General features: G+C 37.2%; 3 protein-coding genes across 5 annotated transcripts; 1 reads left to right on the top strand and 2 right to left on the bottom strand.

Annotated features, from left to right (window-relative positions):
- Window positions 1-472: 472 nt before the first annotated feature.
- LOC140801726 (1,4-alpha-glucan-branching enzyme 1, chloroplastic/amyloplastic-like) lies at window positions 473-11,343 on the bottom strand. Of its 3 annotated transcripts, none has more exons than XR_012111505.1 (22): window positions 10,857-11,343; window positions 10,365-10,519; window positions 9,778-10,028; window positions 8,794-8,892; window positions 8,338-8,380; window positions 8,138-8,197; window positions 7,802-7,882; window positions 7,422-7,538; window positions 7,101-7,184; window positions 6,520-6,641; window positions 5,777-5,896; window positions 5,574-5,703; window positions 5,372-5,482; window positions 4,955-5,083; window positions 4,582-4,685; window positions 4,285-4,429; window positions 3,413-3,560; window positions 3,177-3,323; window positions 2,154-2,231; window positions 1,438-1,593; window positions 1,052-1,126; window positions 473-969 (listed from the first exon to the last, which is right to left on the bottom strand). XR_012111505.1 is itself a non-coding variant. In XM_073156975.1 (22 exons), exons 1-22 carry the CDS (start codon window positions 10,975-10,977, stop codon window positions 883-885), a joined length of 2,517 nt encoding a protein of 838 aa, XP_073013076.1. In that variant the 5' UTR covers window positions 10,978-11,343; the 3' UTR covers window positions 473-882. The 3 variants fall into 3 exon arrangements, 2 of the variants coding, with proteins under 2 accessions (XP_073013076.1, XP_073013077.1); XM_073156975.1 differs by having other exon boundaries at window positions 3,177-3,277; XM_073156976.1 differs by having other exon boundaries at window positions 3,177-3,277; window positions 10,657-11,164.
- A 1,767-nt stretch (window positions 11,344-13,110) lies between these two features.
- Window positions 13,111-16,291, bottom strand: LOC140802181 (tyrosine-protein phosphatase RLPH2-like). Its single transcript, XM_073157620.1, has 4 exons — window positions 15,646-16,291; window positions 15,351-15,418; window positions 15,047-15,226; window positions 13,111-13,641 (listed from the first exon to the last, which is right to left on the bottom strand). Exons 1-4 carry the CDS (start codon window positions 16,172-16,174, stop codon window positions 13,483-13,485), a joined length of 936 nt encoding a protein of 311 aa, XP_073013721.1. The 5' UTR covers window positions 16,175-16,291; the 3' UTR covers window positions 13,111-13,482.
- A 104-nt stretch (window positions 16,292-16,395) lies between these two features.
- Window positions 16,396-20,575, top strand: LOC140801820 (neutral/alkaline invertase 3, chloroplastic-like). Its single transcript, XM_073157134.1, has 7 exons — window positions 16,396-16,593; window positions 17,142-17,885; window positions 18,236-18,401; window positions 18,505-18,716; window positions 18,990-19,483; window positions 19,570-19,618; window positions 20,024-20,575. The coding sequence occupies exons 2-7, from the start codon at window positions 17,223-17,225 to the stop codon at window positions 20,345-20,347; spliced, it is 1,908 nt and encodes a 635-aa protein (XP_073013235.1). The 5' UTR covers window positions 16,396-16,593; window positions 17,142-17,222; the 3' UTR covers window positions 20,348-20,575.
- Window positions 20,576-20,577: the final 2 nt, after the last annotated feature.

Here is a 20,577-nt window from a genome sequence, read left to right as displayed (position 1 = left end):
ACGCAATTCAACAATGAACTCTATTTCAGTTTTTCGCATTCCTCAATGTGTCTTGAGAGTAGTCCTTATAAAATTGACAGTTCCTCAATAGCAGTCAACAGCTCTGACCGTTCAAATGAATAATGAATTAAACTATGTTGAGAAAATTCACCTTTTAAAACTAGGTACTTGACTTACGGTACCCCTAAACTAAAAGCACCCTTGACCCTTTTGTATACTCAGTGATTAACCAATAAAGTTTCTTTTCTTTTAAGAAGAATAAAATAATAAAAGCACCCTGCCGTCATTGGGACATTTATAACAATTTGCCGAGTTCCTCACCAATATAAACGAAAGCAACCACTGATCTAAAATGGAAACAGAAATTATTGGTCTCATTTGTTTACAACAGCATGTGCAAATGTGCAGAATTGAGAAAAATGAACTCTGTTTGATGAATACAAAGCATTTTGAAGGCCTTGCCTACACATAATTTAGTCATCCAACAAACAATAGTCATTCACATGATTGATAAACATGTACATTCAAGTAATAGGAGAAAGCAAGTCTATTAGATAAACATGAAACAAAATGCAGAAGGGAAGTAGACATAATCTAAAGCAATTAGAAGATAAAAGATCTGGCGCTGTTAGTTTTCTTCTGGAATGAGCTCAAGTCTTCCAGAGCGCTCCTTCAAATTAGAGGTTAATGATCACTTGAGCATTTGGTACGTTGACCGTCACGGGTCCTCCATAAAGCCCTAGTGCGGATGCCGAAATAGATGAAAACCACCAACCGCGATGTGTGTTTGAACATATTGATGGACACTAGGGCGACAACCTATACATGGAGTTCTTGTGGCTCTTCTTTGTGCAACTGCAGAGTTGCACTTTGATTCATGAGTCAGTCCTCTGAAAGAGCATAGACAACTGCAGTCCTACTTGGGGCATACACTAGGAAGGAACGAGGCCTGTTGTCATGCATCCCTTCCTGGATGACACCAAAAGCTATGTTGTTAGTTCAAGGACAGTAAATATGTAACAAGGAAAAAAGCATGTGGATACAGCCTTACAGCGGTGAAGTACTCCACAGTGTGATCAATTCGGTTAAATCCACCAAATAGTTTATCATCTGAGTCTAGCACAACCTAAAGGGAGGGGAAAGTTCAGCATTTTATTACTACTGTATTTCATATATGCACTATATGGTAAAGGAATAATTAACCTAGTTAAAGCATCAAGCAATAAAAGTCCACCACAACAATATTCAATTGACCATATTAATTTATGAGCAGATTCTATTGTACTTAGATTTTGGGAGTATTATTTAGGAAATACAAATTATATAAATTTTAGTCAGGAAAGTATACTGAATAAAGTTGGAGAGAGAATTTGTAAATGAAACTTCAGTTAGACCATTGGATATCCTAAATTGCCAATCTTCTAGTAAGAACCATACCTTGTATTTTCCGGGCTTTGAGCAGCCAATTTTGTAATCAAAATAGCTATTGCTCCAATGGAAATTGAAAACAAATACCAAGTCTCCACGCTCAAAAACAACCATCTTATCCCCTTCATCTTTCCGTGATATATACTGATGCTCCGCTGTCATGAACTGGAAAAAAAATGTGATGCATAAATATCCATACTTAATCTAATTAGGACGGATGCCCATAACAGAAACCCACATGTAGTATTTAGTCAAGGATAGTTTCAGAAAAGCTGAAAAATTGTCTACCAAATATTCTGGAAAAAATGAGAGCTTTAAATGACGGTTCCTAATAAATGGAACATATTCCATAGCATGTTTCACTTTAAATATGATCAAAGGATTCCTTACAAGCTAGTTTAATGATGTGTCAGCAGCTGTTCTTTTTGTCACCAATGTTCACATTCCTTGATGTTTCCACTAACCAGTTATATGTGATCATATTTGTTTTTATTCATTTATCAGCATTCATGTGAATCAGCATTCATGCGAGCATATGGGAACTCTAAAAAATCAACAGGTACAATTTTTTCACAAGAAATTAACTTGTACATGCTAATATGCTGGTGTCCTTAAGAGATGGTAAAAAGTAGACTAAGGCAGTAGATTTTGTAACATGTTCATCATCTCAACATAAGGAGCAAGATAAGTTTCAGAAAAAAAAAACCCCAAAAAGTAATACATACATTGTATGTCCCCTCAAGATGCTGCATTGCCTGATCAAACTCTTGCATTCCACGATATCTAAGATAATCTGCATCTCCCTGAAAATAAACAGAAAATGATAATCAATTTTGAGAATGGCATCCATAGTTATTTTACCGAAGACAAAGCATTTTTGCTTGGATGTGAATCTTTCTCTAAGTCAAGAAGCAACCCACTTAGAGGGCATATTATTTACACAATTACAGCAAAATTGCTAGACAAGGCATCAAGGCATCCTATCCTAGTTGTAGAAGCATAAGTTATATAAATGGGTTTTACAAATTATGACTGAATCTCAAGAAGGTCTTCTATCCCTAATCATAAAAGATTAAAAGGAACTGTAACCTCTATATATACTTTTTAAGTTTTAGTCATCATTTGATTGAGAGAGTTTACACAAGATCTAGTCCAATAATTCTTCTTTCAGATCAAATTGGAGATTTCTTCAGCAGCTAAGAGAACAACTAAGCGTACGTGAACCATGACAAAGCATTGTCTAGGAGGGCATGCCGCTGCTTTGCCAAATTGTGAGTGCCATGCGCTGCCAGGGTGCATGAGGCAAGCCTTACCGTGTCACAAAATGACACATTCTTCTTGAATTAAGTAGCCACAATATATTTAAATCTGACTATTATGCTTTTGTCCACCGTTATGTTCTACATCATTGGTTTCTCAACCTAAAACGCATGATACATGATATCTTACTGCAACTAACAATATTCAAGCATGCTTCCAGGATGCATAAGGAAAACCTTAGCCATTACACCAAATGATGCATTCTTGAAGTACCTAACTGCGACATATTTAAATCTGACTATTATGCTATTTTAACCTTTAGGTTATGCATCACTGGTTTCCTGGTCTAAAAAGCATGATGCAAGGTGTCTTAGTACAACTATCAATATACAAATTGAAGAGAGAGTAAAAACGAACAGATCCCTATTTCATTTAATTCTGATTCTTTTCTAATTCTCTTTGCTGAAAAAGTCACCCTTCAAACTTACAAGATCAAACCTACGCCGGCATTTATCATAACTGTTGTTATTCCCTGGAATCACTGAACCATTTGGAAGACGTTGCTCGCATCTTGGAAAATCTATCCATTCTGTCAGACAAAAATTAGAGGAAGAGAATCACATCAAATAATGGACCTGTAAGATGAGAAATGTTATAATAGCTGCAGATGATGGCATGATCCAGTTAAGCTTTGAAGACATATGAATGGAGTCGTATATTTTACCTGGATGTCCAAACTCATTCCCCATAAAGTTCAGATATCCTTCTCCACCCAAACCCATCGTGATTAGTCTAATCATTTTGTGTAGAGCTATTCCACGATCAATACGGGGAGTTGATGGTCTATCCAGAGCCATAAAATCATACATGTCCTGGAGGTAATAGCAGAGAAATCATTAAAGGAGAAGTACGCCGTTAAATTTCCAATTAACAGAACTACATATGTGGAGAGAGGGAAAGAGAACAAAAAAGGTTAAGCAGTGATGTATGTTAGGGTGACGAATAAATACTACCTCTTTATTTCTATTATTAGTTTGAACAAAAAAGGAAACAACCTCATCAATAATGAGGGTAATGTCGCAACAATCTTCCCTCCGAAACCCCTGTAGTGGGAGCTTTGTACATTTGGAATTTTGGACACCCCTTTTCACGGAATAACCAAATAAAACTAACACATTAATCTATCACCAATAAGTTTCCATGTTCCTTTGGTCAACCAAGCAAATAAATCATATTAGACTATTATAGAGTTTGACTGCAAATGTAGAAGTGTGGTCATTTAAATGCAACTTGAGAACTGCCGTGTCCAGTTACTGCAACTGGTCAAACAGATCCACATGGAGAAGAAATCTGTATGTCTACTTGCTTAACATAAGTATTTGAGAATATTCATTAGAATTGGTCCCTAATGATGCTGGAATAGCATTATTTCCATCTTCATGTGGAAATAGCAACTGTAAGTTCTCTTACTTAGCATCACTAAGTAGCAACTTTAAGTATCTCAAATAGAAAAAACTACAGCTTACAGATCATGTTATTAAGAAGTTCATAAAGATGTGTAACATTTGTTCAACTGTTCTAACATTATGTGCACACCTTGTCCATTAGCCAAAATGCAATAGTCTTGTCACCAACAAGAGCTTGGTCGTGGCTTTCAGCATAGGCAACACATTTCTCTAACCACCTTCTATTTGTTAGTGTGTGAATAATGTCACCCATTTTCCAATCTTCATCTTTTAACCTGAGGCAAGCAGTAATAGATGCAGAACTTCTTATTGAGTATATGTACTGAGATAAGTGAGAATATAAATGCTCAAAAGACAATAAAAATGCATTAATTTGATCTATTAATAACTAGAAAATGTTTTCAATGATTACTTAGAAAGCACTTACTTGAGAATCTCAATCCACTTATCAGCAATAGCCATATGAAGGCGATAATTAAAGCCTATGCCACCATCTTGAACAGGGATGCAGAATGCTGGCATTCCGCTGACCTGTAAGAAAAGGAATAGAGAAAAGAAAAATTAAAAAGAAAGAAAATTTAAACTTTCTAGTTTCTGAAGATTTGCTTTGTGCGAATGGAAAGACAGAAAGTTGAGAGAATTTCTTTTGGTTGGGCAACATATGCAAGACATAGACTTTACTATAGTACACCTCCATGGTGAAAGCAACTAAAATCACTCAATATTCTACTCTCAATGTGCAAACATGTAGGATTTATGATTATGTGAAAAAGGTACTGAAACAATAACACAGCACTTACATCTTCACCGATGGTGACAGCCTCAGGATAAAGCCCTTGAATGAGATCATTTACCAGCATCAAATAGACAACTGCATCTACATCAGTAGCAAATCCAAAATATTCATTGTAGTTCCCAGTAAATGCTACCTGGAAGAAAGGGAAAAGATTAGCAGATGTAACACACATCTCATACTCATTACTAGAGTCAACATAAAATATATCAGTGTTAAATCCAGCTTATCAGATTGTTTTAACAAATCATTTTAGGTTAGTAGGAGCTACTACAATGAATTGATGATTTCATGTGAAGCCAATGAAGACAGTTAAAATTTATATTTTAAGCACACAAAAATGCCATAATTAGATATCAAGTCAAATTTATGGCACAGAGAGTCATACTACCAAACCATGGAAATTGCAGCAGTGGACCCTTACCTGCAACCCATGGTGAGTATACATCATTGAGGTCACACCATCAAATCGGAAACCATCAAACTTATATTCTTCAAGCCACCATCTTGCATTTGAAAGTAGATACCGCAGTACCTATGTATGGAAGAAAGAAGATAAACAGATATAAGAAAAACGAGTAAAATTTATTATAACAAACAGCTGGGAAACTGCAAATATTTCATACTTCCCAACTTCCATAATTGAAAAGGCGAGAATCCCACATCCAATGGTAACCCCGAGAACCAGAGTGGAAGTAATGTGTATCTGTTCCGTCAAACTGATTCAACCCATCTAAAACGTTGTTTGATGCATGGCTGCATCAAAGAATTATAATAAGACTACAACACACATGACAAAAAAAAATCACCATTAAGAAACTTCTCTCACCTGTGAACAATATCCATGAGGACAAGCAAACCAAGCTCATGAGCTCTATCTATCAAGGACTTTAGATCATCCGGAGTTCCAAAACGGCTACTTGGTGCAAAAAAATTAGTAACATGATATCTGCATTTAGAAATGAATTTGTCATCATCTTTAAAGAAAGGCAAGAAGAAATAATAGGTCTTTCTAAGTGGAAACTAAAAAACTGAATAAGATTATACAATCTGACACTAAGTTTGTTGGTGGGAACATTATAAATATTCATCAAAGAAGATTCTTTGGGCCAACTTTATGACAACCTATGTCAGTAGAAAGAAAATATCATAAATTAATGTGCAACTGTAAGTCTGTAACAGATATGTAGACTACTACCAAGCGCATCTAAATCTAGGTGCAACCTTTAGATTAACAATTCATACTATATAAAATACATGTTATCACATATCAGTAGGTAAAACCCTCATTTCACTATATGTTCAATAATTTTATTGTCATTATTACATTATTTTTTCTGTTAAACAGATTCTTTATTTTCTTCATTTCATGTATTTCTTTTTCAGTTACAGAAATCTCTTCTGTAATCAGTAGGAGAAAAAAAAAGGGATTGAGGGGTTGCGCTAGCACACTTTACTATCAACCACTATGTTCCTAGAACTGGTCACCACACATTCATGTTTGTCTATTTTAATGTAGATAAAATACAAAAGAAACAGCACAATAACAAAGAAAAGGAATCCAGAGAATACCCAAAGCTTGCATAGTATGAATGTTCCTGAATAGCCATTATTTGTACAGCATTGTATCCAAGTCTTTTTATTCGGGGAAGCACATCATCCCTAAAATTAGCATATGTATTAATCTTGGGTTCCTGTATAGCAGAGAAATTGTTAGAGAAAAAGAATCCTTGCATTCAGGAATCATAATTCAAGTACAAGAACCATAATATTTGTGAAACACAATTCATAAACCCTTAGTTAAAACCAACATATCAGAAAAAAGCATGTTACGATTTATTAATGAGATCACTTTCAACATTAAAAATTACAGAGAGATTTAGGGAAATTTGCAGAGAATAGTGGTTATTTTATCATGCAGTGGAAGGTTATCCAGGAGGAACATGGCAGGTTATTTCTTTCAGGAAAAATGCCTCTGATTATGGACATAATCTATATCATTGATTGTAGTATGTGTTTGGTTCCACTAGAAAGAAAATTCTTATAAAATCTAAAATGCAAATCTGCATATGGTCAAAGAGCTCATCAGCTTGTATCCTATAAAATAAAATTTTATGGGTCATTACTACAAATAAAGGAGCGGACCACATTACCGGGCTGCTCATTCCAACATGAGATTCATAAATGCGCAATGACTTTGGAGCTTTTGGTTGAGGGTGTTCAAATACATACTTTTCCTGCAAATGGATGCAATAGCTCAGAACAAATAGGCAACCAATTATTGGAAAAAAAAAGATCCATGTAATTCAAGCTTACAAGATAAACTTATATCAACCAATTAGACTTGTTGAGATCCTATGTTTTTTTTTTTTTGACGGAAAGGTGGGATCCTATGTTAGTAATTTGTAACCATGCAGACAAATTTTTTAACGATATCAGCATGAAGTGAATGCTGAATAATTAAGGAAGAATACCTCCTCAGGTGGGTCGTAGTATATTCCATTGTATGGTATTTCACCTGGGGCCTGGACAGAAAATTTTATCCATGCTGGGATTGAATCTTTGATGCCAGATGGCGTATCCATGCGTATCTGTATAATTCATAAGGTCAGGAAATTGTTTATAATATATGTCTAATTTTCTAAAGATGCAGAAAAGGCAAATTTCATTTTGCATATGAATATTTTATAATATCCAGCAACCACTTGCATGTATTATTTGAAATATAGACCATATAATGAAAATAATCTGCAAATACATAAAGATAAAATATTGAAAACTTGAATATGACCTTTGAATGCATATCCAATGTAATTCTAAAATATAAGAAAAGTTAATCCTAAAAAGACAGTACCTTTACACGCGAGCCATGTGGAATAGGTGGTGACCCGTCTGCATTATTTGGTAGAAAAATCTCCCACACACCAAACTCATTCTGACAAATGAAGAATTCAATCAGTGTACAAGAAATGCATCTGTCATACAAAAAGCTGGATGTTGAAGCACCACATATATAAGAGACTTATCAAACACGAAAAAAGACATGTATAAAGCAACAAATAGATGCTAGAGCAAGAAACTTTCACTAATCTACAGGCTCAATGAGGCATCAACATGTAGTATACTAACCTACAAAGAACAGCACAATGGTAGGCAAAGGATAAAAAAAATTCAAGCTACAGAGACATACTCGGGTCATAACATCTGCATTCGGATTCCAATTGTTAAAATCTCCTATTAGTGCTGCTGACTGAAACAAAAACCATAAAGTTATTTCTTGAAATAGCTGGAAAATACAGGAAGTCTAGGAAAGCAGAAATGCAATAAAATTTGTGTTGCAAACTTGCGAAGAGAACTTAGATATGGATATAGATTACCAAAAGAACAAACCTTTGCTCCAGGCGCCCATTCTCGATAAGTAATACCATCACCACTGTAAACAAATTGAGAAGAGAATTTGAGTCTGTCCCTACCCAGAGCATATATAGCTTCAAGTTCTATATGGGCTAAAATGATACATAGGGATTTTAGTCTGTCCTTAACACAAGAAGATACAGCTTCAATTTCTACATGGAAGAAAAATGATAGATGTTTATTAATTTTTTTTAAAGAAATGATAATACCAGAAGCTACCAGGCTTTTGCTAAGATTAATCAATCCATGGAATAACACTACGTGATATACAAAAAAACCCAACTGTACAATATACTTGAGAAAAATTCTTGTACACAGGTATCCTATTAGCTGAACAGAAATATGGAACCAAGATTGATAGAAAAGAAAAGAACAGTCAAAAAGAAAAGAAAAAAAGGATAGATATGCATGCAGAGATTCAATAAAGTTTACCTGCGGATAAAGCCAAAATTTTCATAACCACGGGAGAATGCATCTAAGCCACCTTCAGATTGATCAATGAGTGCGCGCATTTTCCTGTAGTGGCTGTATCTGTTGTTGACCAGTACAACATATTACAATTCATACATAACATTTTTAAGAAGTGAAAAACCTGTTCTATCAGAATCACTCTCATTGACATTAATCATGTATGGAGATATACTATTATAAGGCTTGAGGCTGTAGTACAATAATTGGAAAAACATCATTTTCTTGTAGTGGTTAAATCTGTTGTTGATCAGTATAACATATTACAGTTCATACATAGTATTTGTAAGAAGAACCTGTTCTATTATAATCATTATCTCATGGAGATATACAATCATAAGGCTTGGGACTATACTACAATAATTGGAACAACATTTTAATTTTCTTCTTTGAAGTTCTTTCTTTCAGAGATATCCTACTTAACTGGTCTACCTTTTTATGTTACTACAAGTACATGATACAGCTGCAGTCTGCAGATCCAGAAATTACTAAGCCTTCTGGAAAGAAACATCAAGTGTAACTTCTTCAATTTTCAAGACATATGGGCCTTGCACAAACAATACTAACGGAGTTTAAAAGGTCTTTCTAAACAATAAGATTACTCATTACTGGTAGTCCACAGCAGTGAGTATAACTAATAGATCTCCATAAGTTCACAATAACTTTATGAAATTCAGTAATAAGCTTATCTCAAGAATGGTACCAAAGTCCAACCCAAACAATGATGGACACAAATTAAGATACTGAGCTAAAAAAGGAGATGCAGAATGAAAGTTTTATTGCTAGATAGACATGAGTTTATGAAATTAGTCTTATCGGCTAAATTGCACTCAGCAAAACATTTTTGCTCTTTTTCACATCAAAGAAATGATTCAGTAAATCTTTAAAAAATCTCCATATCACAAAGAAGTAAAAAGCATAAATACAAAGCGAAAATGAGAAACCTACCGATAATCAAGATGGGTTCTGTGATCTTTCAAAGATGGGTCAATTTCATAAATCTTTTGTCCATTACCAGGTGGAGGAACAATTCTTGGTCTATCTACCTCCTCAACACCTACATTGGCTTGAGAACTAACGGACTGGTCGACACTTTCCTTTAGGCTTCCCTCATCCAAAAATTTCACAGAAGTGCCTGTCTGCCCACTTTTTATATTGTCTTCCTCTCCGATGGACAGAGTAGTTCCCTCCTCCAAAACCTACAAAAGAACCAGAGAATAGTTGCAGAAAAGGGCATCATAAAGAAGCATATTGATCTCAGATTAAGACAATCCATAAACATTTTGATGCCAGAAAACTTTCAATAAGTTATACGAAATGAGAAAAGTAGATGGGCGGTCAGAAGTTGATGAAACTAATAAACCTGAAATACTGTGTAGCTTCCCTATAGTTGGTTTGCTTAGGTCAAACTTAAGACACATACGCCGTAGTTTTCTTGTCAGCGAGCAAAATTCAGAACGAAAATTCTAGCAAATTGAGATTGTGAAATCAACAAAAAGTGAAAGAAAATTTCTCTGCTGCGCATGCTTATTTACCTGTAAGTCACCAGATGCAACTTCGGGGTCCCCATCCCCAGAAGAATCTGCGGACGATGATAAGCCATCACTCTGCCCATCTGCAATCAGCACTTTTCCAGTTGCAGCAACGACCACAGAAGCGGTATCATAAGAACTTCCGGTGAAAATTTTCCCTAAAATGGAAACTTAGTAAGTACCACAAAACAAACCAGCTAGGAAGCAAGAAGACATTTTATTTATCCTTCACTAGAAACAAAATGGGTTCCACGATCTATGAAACTAAAAATAAAATCAACAAAAAAAAACCAACCAAATGTTATAAAATGCTTCTCTGTTCCTTCCCCCCTCGTTAATATATGAAATTTTGCTTCAGGAAAGTTGAACAATCGGTGTAACACAACCGACCAAAGCATGGTTCACGGCTACGAGGCCCTCGGATCATAGAGAATGGGAACAGAGGAGTGAAGACAGCAGAAGAACACAAGAAGGAGAAGCGAGTGAAGTGCTTACTTGGGAAGGGCTCCTTCGTCAGTAGCGAGAGATCGACCCCACTCCTCCGATCCGATCGTGGAGCGATTCCCGGGGTTCGAGCGACGGCGGGGAAACGTACACCCGAGAGAGTAAAGGCCATCGATCAGGTAATGGCGCTCTTCCGCAACCTAGGTTTTTAGAAGAGGAGAGAGAGAGAGAGAGGCGAGAGACTCGGATGCCAGATCCGGAGAGAAGAGTGGGGAAGAGAGAGAGTGATGAGTGGAAAGTGGATCCCTATGGAAGAGGGGAACACGCACTTCTTGAAACAGCTCGGGGGAGTGGCGGGTGATACGTGTGCGGAGGAGAGCTGCATGAAGATAGCGAGCGGGTCCCACGAAAAGTGTCGTCTTATTGGAAGAGGGAAGGGAAGCGAGGGGTGGCGTGGAGTGGAGAGATCAGAAACGAAAGGCTTTTAGAGGCCGCCCTTTACGGCTATGATTTGTTGCCGCTTCCGTTTCCACTTTCCAGTATCTAGAAAGGCCAAAATAAAAGATAAACAAAAAAGAGAAAAGGAAATTTGCTTTTCCGCGAAATATCTTAACGGGTCCGCATATTCCGTTCAAGGAACGGATCACGTGATTCGAGAGTGAGTGCTCGTGGACGACTTCAACCAAGTCCTGCGTGGCAAGCGGCAACTAATTACTCCCTTAATTTATTTTAGGCGCTTGAAAAGCTTGATCTTGAACTTAAAACAAAACTACCCGTGGATGGTAAGGATTCCTGGGATATAAGCTATATAAAATACCCATATTTTCTAATACAAAGGCATCAAGGCCCTAAAACTATTTTAAATAATAGACTAAACAACTCTCCTAATAATAGGTCTAATTAAATCTAACCACAATATCAAACTATTCAATCCAAACTCCACACTAACAGCGTCCTCGAGTCATTTACTCAAAGCCAAACTTTATTGAGCCATTTAGTCCAAGCTACCCTATCATCGACCACTTTAGTCGCTCGTGTATACTTATCCGAAAGCTTCTTATTTGATTATTTACTCCTCCAATATTCGTATGTATATGAATACTCTCAAACCTATGAAATCATTCTAATTATTTTTTAATAAAATCTAAAGCATATAATATATATAATAATAAAGATGCTATTAGTTGAAATTGATGAATGTAAAAATGAATAAGGATACTTTTGTCCTACTATTAAATAGATAAAATAGTTAACTGCTAATTAATTTTCATAGATATCGATACAAAAATCAAATGTTATTACGGGTATATGCACAAATATTAACTATAGAAGAATATATATATAATTAAAAGGGTATACATGAAAAAATAAAATAAAAAAGTCCCTTATAAATTTGCCTATTTATAAACCCACGTAGCGAGGGAAGGAGATGAATCTTGGTGCACACTTGACACTTGAGAGATTTATAGGGATATAAAGACAGCTATAAAGTTCACAGAAAACTATAAGTTGTCAGTAACGTATCAACTGTTACAACATTGTCGCGGAGCAAAACAGAATCTGCGAGATATTTTGGTGGCCCGCGACGCAAACCTTTTTCTTCTTCTTTCTCGATGACAAGCTTTGAATGTGACTGCTCTTCTCACTCAGAACGTCAAATTCTTATTTTATAAGCTCAGAAGGCTGCTCGGTGTCACAGAATTCAAAAGCTAAATGGACGATATCCTTTTATCAGTAATAAAGTCTAATTAAGTAGAAATCACCACCGTTTATTTTCATACACACTCTTCATATTTGTTACCGTGTTGTTTATCACATGCATGTTAAAACACTTTAGGCCATGTTTGCTTTGTGAATTTCTTTTATATATATATATATTATAAATTAGAAAATAAATATTATATGATTTCTAGATTAAAAAAATTATTTAAATTATTACACGGATAGACCAAATTATAATTTTATTCTTGATTTGACTAAAGTTATTTAAAACTCTCTTTTCTATCATCTATCTATCTCAAACCAAAAGTTAATACTTAAATTTTCTATCTAATTTTTTCATTCAATTTTCTCATCTATCTCCCATCTCTTACCACCTACTTATCTATTACATATTTACATGTGCGATATACTACAAATTTGCAATACAAGCAAGGGGACAGTAATGAACTAAAATATTTTTGCCAGCCCGATTGATTCATAGATGGGCTCATGAACAAACGCTCAACCCGAAAATGCCAAACTGATCCACCCGATCATCACCTCTACCCTTAATAAAGCATGCCCTAACAAGATAGACCATGCATTCAGAAAATTCCACTTTTATCAAGTAATTTTTCAGATAATACAGTTTTGTGGCAAACTAGAAAATCCAATACTTTACACTGTTATATGTTTCACTCCATAGAGAAGAATATGTGATTAACTCAAACTCAAGATTTGACACCGCAAAGCTTATAGCTTATTACAAGACATACTTTAACACACTGGTCACGCAGCTGATAAAAGTTGGGTCCATAAAGCTGGCCTGTTAAAAAGATTCACAATGCAGCACTCAAGTGTATTTGGTATTACTCTTTTTGTGCAGTATTTTCTACCCTCTCCAAGAAGAGGAAATGTAATTGGTACTCAAAGAATCAAAGCTGCCTGTCATGACATCAACCCTTGGCTGCTATATCTAGATGGTAGAGCGGACAATTCTCTTGCAAGGGAAAATAATAGCAGCCATTGGCAAGTGTTCCAATCCACCACATTCATCAATAATGAACCTAAGGCCTTCGATGTGGAGTTTCCCATGATGGCCACTTATCACAATTGTTGGCTTCTCACTCAGCTCCTGCAATGAAACACTTGTGAAGTAAGAGAAGAGGCCAATAAATATACTCATCTTCCATGAAAAGTATGTCAATGGTAATGCTGGGTGTCGAACAAGTTCAACCAGGTCCATCTGGATAACCATTACAAAACCTGAGTCGCACTCCAGCCTTATCCTACAGCTAGTGATCCAAGACCAGCCAAAAGATTTGTCTTGCAATATGCATATCCAATTACCCAAATCTTTTTAGACTTATCATCTCTGGTACTAACACATCATTATAAATACATCTTAAATTTGAGAACTTCTTCAGGACTAGCATTCATAGGCTTGATATGGGATTAAGAAGAAAAAGGAATCATCAGCAGATCTTACATAGGATATAGAACTAAAATTGGATGAGTTATCCAGTATACCAATCACTATTACCATATACTTGGTTCTTCAATTTGGTTGTAGATCAAAAGACTGCAAGAGACTCATTGTTAGCTATGTTCCAGCTTCTTACGAGATTAAAGCAATCAAAACAACTGTCTGAGATAAGAAATACTGCCCAAGTAAATGGCTTAATAGGACTATATAAGACTCATAACATGAGAACCTTACACAACATATAGGTCACATCAGTAGTCCATATACAATATCCTATACTTTGATCAAGCATTCATAAATACTAGTTCTTACTTCTAGGCCAAAGTTGCCATTTGGCTTCAGAAATCATCTAAAGCTGAAAATGCATGATTGCCAAACATAATCCCTAGAAAGATGCCAAACATGTATTTGCAGACCATCAAAGCACCATGTAGCCCATTAACAGGCGACCAACGAACGCACAGTCCATAACAAGAAAAAAGAAAAATCACCCCAGGATAAGGGTAAAGGAACAAGAAGAGAAAATTAAGAAGACAGAACATACTTAGGGTCTGTTAAATTTTAGCATAAAATACAACTCAACAAGATAATCTGAAGTTTGAATTCCAACTCTGCTAAAGCAAGAAACATACATAGCAACTATGAAACAATGAATCTTTAACGAGCTGGTCATCAACATACTATCTCATTCCCACTTCAAATATATCTAGGCTAATACATAATACAGAAGAATTACATAGAATAATGATGTCATTTCACTCACACATCTAAGCTCCTCACATAAAGCTAAAGTGTGCATCTATTCAACTTTCAATATGTCATGTAAAAACAACGAATAGATCAACTGAGATAACAACTTGGATAGTTTATCTGCCAAATGGTTAGTAAAACGAATGACACATAACTTTCCCACCTGCTGTCGTCCCACTTTCCTACTATTATTACTATTATTTATCCATTCCTAATATTACTTATATAGGTATAAGGTTCACCAGGTAAACATGCATTCTATATGTCTAACAGAGACATAAAGGAAAATAAAAGCTTGCATCACCTTTGGTATCTCCCAGACATTAATCCTCCCACTGAGGTCTTCAACCTTCGGCAACCTCGTATCCCTGTCTTTCAAAGCTTTTAGCTGCTCAGCAACCCCTTTTGATTTCTCTAAACCGGCATGAACAGCAATCAGTTCACAGCAAATTCTTCCTTCATCCGTATCAATCAAAATATCTTTCTGCAACGTTCGTTCATCCAAGGAAAAAAAAGTTAAATTTTCTTTCTCTACATTCAACAAATAAACCAAACTTTCCAAAAACCACGCAAGCGTATCGCAAAGCAATTTTTTATCCAAATAGTACCTCCTCATGAACCCAAACCAAGTTTTGTAGGAACGTCTTATGAAGAGCAGGAACTGCTTCAACTAGCTCTGCGATAAAATCATAGGATAACCAACCAACATTAAATCAGCATACAAAGTAATTTACTGTTTGAAAACAACTATTGAACATTTTAAACATAAAAAAAATTCCTTTCTGCTAGAAATTGAAGCTCGAGAAAAATAGAATTTTTCTGAAAAAGGTACAAGAACTTGAACCTAAAATTCGAACAGAACAACCAATCATTGATTTTAAGGAGAAAAAAAAGAATTCTCACCGGCCGATCCGTGGGGGACGCCATAGGACTCGAAGGTCGGTCCGGCATCGTAAATCGAGCCCTTAAAGGCCATCCCCTTCTTGGGATTCCACCGACCTCCCATCGAACCCCCCCACCGCCTCCCCTGCACGTGCATCTCCTCGTATCCCTTCCCCTTAAACCACCCCTCTCTCTCCTCGTTTTGCTCATACTCCGCCCACGTGGCGGACAACGCCGAGCCATCGGGAGTCGGCGGTAGTGCGCCGACGAACGCGGCGAAGGCGAAGTCGTGGTTGCCACAGAGGTACACGTGGCGCTGCCGCGGGTAGCGGGAGGGGAGGGAGATGAGGAAGTCGAGGACATCCTTAGTCTCGCCGCCGCGATCGCAGTAGTCGCCGAGGAAGATGACGAGGGCCGTCTCGAAGGCGACGTTGCCTACGGAGGCTTCCAGGTTGGTCCAAAGGGATTGAAGCTTCCAGAAGTAGCCATGGATGTCGCCGATGCAGATCACCGTCCGATCCGGATCGGATGGTGGAGATAATGTGGCCATATGGGCTCTCTTCTTCTCGACCCTTTCCGATCACCAGTTGACAAAAGATAGCGAGAAGGGAGAGTCCTTCAGCTATTTCCTTTTGCTGCGGTCATGTTTGATCAGGTCCACTTCAACGCACAAAGATACAATACTCGGCCCAATTTATGCTCGGCCCAATCGAGCCCAACTATACTCACCAATGAGATAACATCGTGTGCACAGTCGTAGGATATTTTTTTACAACCTTATTGTAGGGGATCTTCCATTTTAAATGAGAGAGAGAAGCTATTGCACTTTTCCTCGGATCTTATTTCGAGCGCTAGAGATTATGAGCAGTTCTCCTTCCGCGCTCGAGAATGACGTCTCTATATTAGGGATAGGGCTCTCCCTTTTCGCCCCTTGGATTCTTGAATTATTTGCCATGCCTCATAGGCCAGGTGAGATTTCCTTGCGACTTGATGGATATTTCGTGAATTAGGTTTTCAATGTATTCCTAGAAGTAGATGCCATTAATCTACTCTTTTATGTTTGCACCTCGTGTTTTTTATGGATCTTGGTTGCATATGAGCTCATACAAACTTGTTGTTTCGATTCGGGAATATGTTGAAGAGTCTGGTTGGCGATGTCACTTGTGATCGAGCGGCTTGTGGCACCGTTTGCTCTCCTGTAGTGGATAAGATAACATTTCCTGTTACTTTGATTTGTCGAGTTAGGTTATTTAGAGACGTATTTTGCACTTGAATGATCTGAGATATCATATAGTGAAGCTCCGCGTATTACAAAGCATCGCCACTTTATGTCAATTAATTGCATGATACAGGATCAATTTTGTAGGCTTAAGTTTATAGTTCGTTCTACGAGATAAGAGAAGTAGCTTGAGCTTTTAGAAAAATGAAAGTTTTTGTGATTTTATGAGAAGCAAATGTTGATCACACTAGTTTCTTTTATTGCCTAACTTTGTCTTCTATGTTCTTATCCCCCTCAGGTCTATATATATAGTTACACTAGCAGTTGCTCTGTCAGATTTACTTGGCAATTGGAGTGAATCCATTTGACTTCTACAACAATGGGAATATCTCACGTAGCTCCTCATGTCATGGTTGGGCCTGTACGAGGCCATTCTTCTTCGGGTTTACTCTTGAGCACTTCACCCTTTACTTTGACATCCAGAATTCATGGGAGGAACAAGAAGAAAGGGCATCCTGTTCATCTGAGAGCATGCTCTAAAAGAATGGTGCAAAATTGCCCTAAAGTTTGTGGGATCATCTCTTCCTATAGAGCAGCTGATTCTGTGAAGTGTCAGTGCCAGCGAGTTGAAGGTTTTGGTGAGATCACCACTGAGGATGGAAATGGCAAATGGGGTAGAGAGGCGGTGAGTAAGGCAAGCCAAATACTAGGTGATGTGAATGCACAAACTGTTATTGGCTTGGATAAGGGATCTACTTCTAATGATGAAAAATCTGTTCATGCTGGAGCGCCAAAACATGCACCAAAAAAACGAAGAGGAAATTCTGTGGAAGATGAGGCATGGCGCCTTCTACGCGAGTCGGTTGTCTACTATTGTGGTAGTCCTGTTGGAACAATTGCTGCAAATGATCAATCTGATGGCAACTTATTGAATTATGATCAGGTCTTTATTCGTGACTTTATACCTTCTGGAATCGCTTTTCTTTTGAAGGGAGAATATGATATAGTGCGGAACTTCATTCTTCACACTCTTCAACTTCAGGTAATATGCATGTACCTTTGGTGTAATTGTCATGAATATTGTGGGCTAATATATACATCCCTGGATACAAGTATAACCAACCTTCCACTAGAATCCGCATGTGAATATCATGGGCCATTTGTGGCATCATTTACATCCAGATTACCATCGATCTCTTTTCCTATTCTAGGTAGTTTATGTCGTGATCAAATGTTCTCTCGAAAAAAATAAACATCTTTGTAGCCTTGCTCCCTAAAATGTAATATGATACTGGGAAAATAAGAATGAACCTTTTTAATTATTGCTGCAAAGTAGTAGATATGTAAATAGATTTTTGAACATGGGCTTAAGCCTTGAAATTCATTTTGCAGAGCTGGGAAAAAACAATGGATTGTCATAGTCCAGGTCAAGGGTTGATGCCAGCCAGCTTCAAAGTCCGAACAGTTCCACTGGATGGTGATGACTCTGCAACTGAGGAGGTGTTAGATCCTGATTTTGGAGAAGCTGCAATAGGCCGTGTAGCACCAGTTGATTCAGGTAAGTTTGCTGTACATAGCTGTTGATGCTTCTTAAATTTCTTATTATCATGTGCTGATTGTTCCTATAGCACCGAGGTTTTACTGATCGCCTTGTGTTGCAGGGTTATGGTGGATTATACTTCTCAGAGCATATGGAAAATGCTCTGGAGATCTGTCAGTTCAGGAAAGAATTGATGTCCAGACTGGAATAAAGATGATTCTGAAGCTTTGTTTAGCTGATGGCTTTGACATGTTCCCTACATTACTGGTAACAGACGGCTCTTGCATGATAGATCGCCGAATGGGAATTCATGGCCATCCACTTGAAATTCAGGTAAAATGACTATGTCAAATGAGAATCTTCTTACCTTTTTTTTTTCCCTTTCGGATTAGCATTTCAATGAAGACAGATGTGAGTTGGTAAATACTTTGTTTATCTCATTTAGGAATAGTTGCTGGATCTTGATGAATTAACAGATATAGGTTTCTTTTCAACTCAAGGATATGTTTTGAGGAACCATTGATGCACAGACACAAATTAAAGGATTGCTTCTTTTCTTATAATGATGAGTTCGATAAACTGATTAGCTTTTTCACTTTGTTGCAGGCACTCTTTTATTCAGCACTTTTATGTGCACGTGAGATGCTTGCACCAGAGGATGGATCGGCAGACCTTATTCGAGCACTAAATAACAGGCTGATTGCATTATCTTTTCATATTAGGGAATATTATTGGATTGACATGAGAAAACTTAATGAGATATATCGATACAAAACAGAGGAGTACTCTTACGATGCTGTTAACAAGTTTAACATTTATCCTGATCAGATTCCTCCATGGCTAGTGGAGTGGATGCCTGATAAGGGTGGCTACTTCATTGGAAATTTGCAACCTGCTCACATGGATTTCCGTTTCTTTTCTCTGGGAAATCTTTGGTCTGTGATTAGCAGTTTAGCCACAACACATCAATCACATGCCATTTTGGATCTTTTTGAGGGTAAATGGTCTGATTTAGTTGCAGATATGCCACTAAAAATATGTCATCCTGCTCTTGAGGGTCAGGAGTGGCGAATCATCACTGGCAGTGATCCAAAAAACACGTACAGTGTTCATGTTTCTCTTGTTCATTAATTTGCACCTCTTTCTTTTCTTCTTTTGCATACTGATATGTGTACCCTTGGTGCAGGCCTTGGTCATACCACAATGGAGGCTCTTGGCCAACATTGCTCTGGCAGGTTACTGGTTTCTTCATTTTTCCCAATATTCTTTAAATTCTGACGATTGGTTTTCTATTAGCATCGATTTAGTGATCAAATATTATCTTGGTATACTACAGCAATGACTGCCTTGTTAGTTTCCATTTTCTTACAAACCCTTGCAAGAGGTCACCACACATTTTGAAAGGTTTTGAGTAGCTAGTTAGTTTTGCTTGTCGATCCAGGATGAGAAATTTAAGAGAAGAGGTTAAGATCTAGATCCTGACGCCAGATTGGACATACTTATGTGTGCATGCACACATTCCTAGGTATGACAGAGTTGTACTGAGGAAAGAGTGTAGGAGAACACTGGCATGTACATTTTGCTTATTATTCATGTGTAACCGCTCAAAGTTTTCTAAGATAATTTTTAATGTGTTGCAGCTCACAGTTGCATGCATCAAGATGAACAGGCCAGAGATTGCTGCAAGGGCCATCAAGGTTGCCGAGAGGCGTATAGCAGAAGATAAGTGGCCTGAATATTACGACACCAAGCAAGCTCGTTTCATTGGTAAACAAGCTCGCTTGTACCAAACATGGTCGATTGCTGGATTTCTTGTTGCAAAGCTGCTGCTTGACAAACCGGATGCTGCTAGAAGTCTATGGAACGAAGAGGATGTAGAGATTATCAATGCCTGGAATGTCATGGTCGACACCAAACCCAGGAAACGAGGCAGGAAAGTATTGAAGAAGACTTATATAATATGACCGTGACGAACTTTTATTGGTTATTGCTAACTTTACGAGAAAATGGCACGAGGTATTTGTTTAAAGGTTCGTTATACACATTTTATGTGAAATAGCTGATCAAAGGTTAAGTTATAGATACGCTCATTGTTGAAATTGTGTATATGCATTGTTAATTGTTAGACAGGTTAAATATTTTGAGATGGTTGTTAATTATGAAAAGTTCCACTAGGAAGTTTGTCGTGCCACTG

Source organism: Typha latifolia, chromosome 15 (assembly GCF_019914945.1).
Source record: "Typha latifolia isolate L0001 chromosome 15, TyphaL0001v2, whole genome shotgun sequence".
Lineage (NCBI taxonomy): Eukaryota > Viridiplantae > Streptophyta > Magnoliopsida > Poales > Typhaceae > Typha > Typha latifolia.
This window is presented reverse-complemented; position numbering and strand designations above follow the sequence as displayed.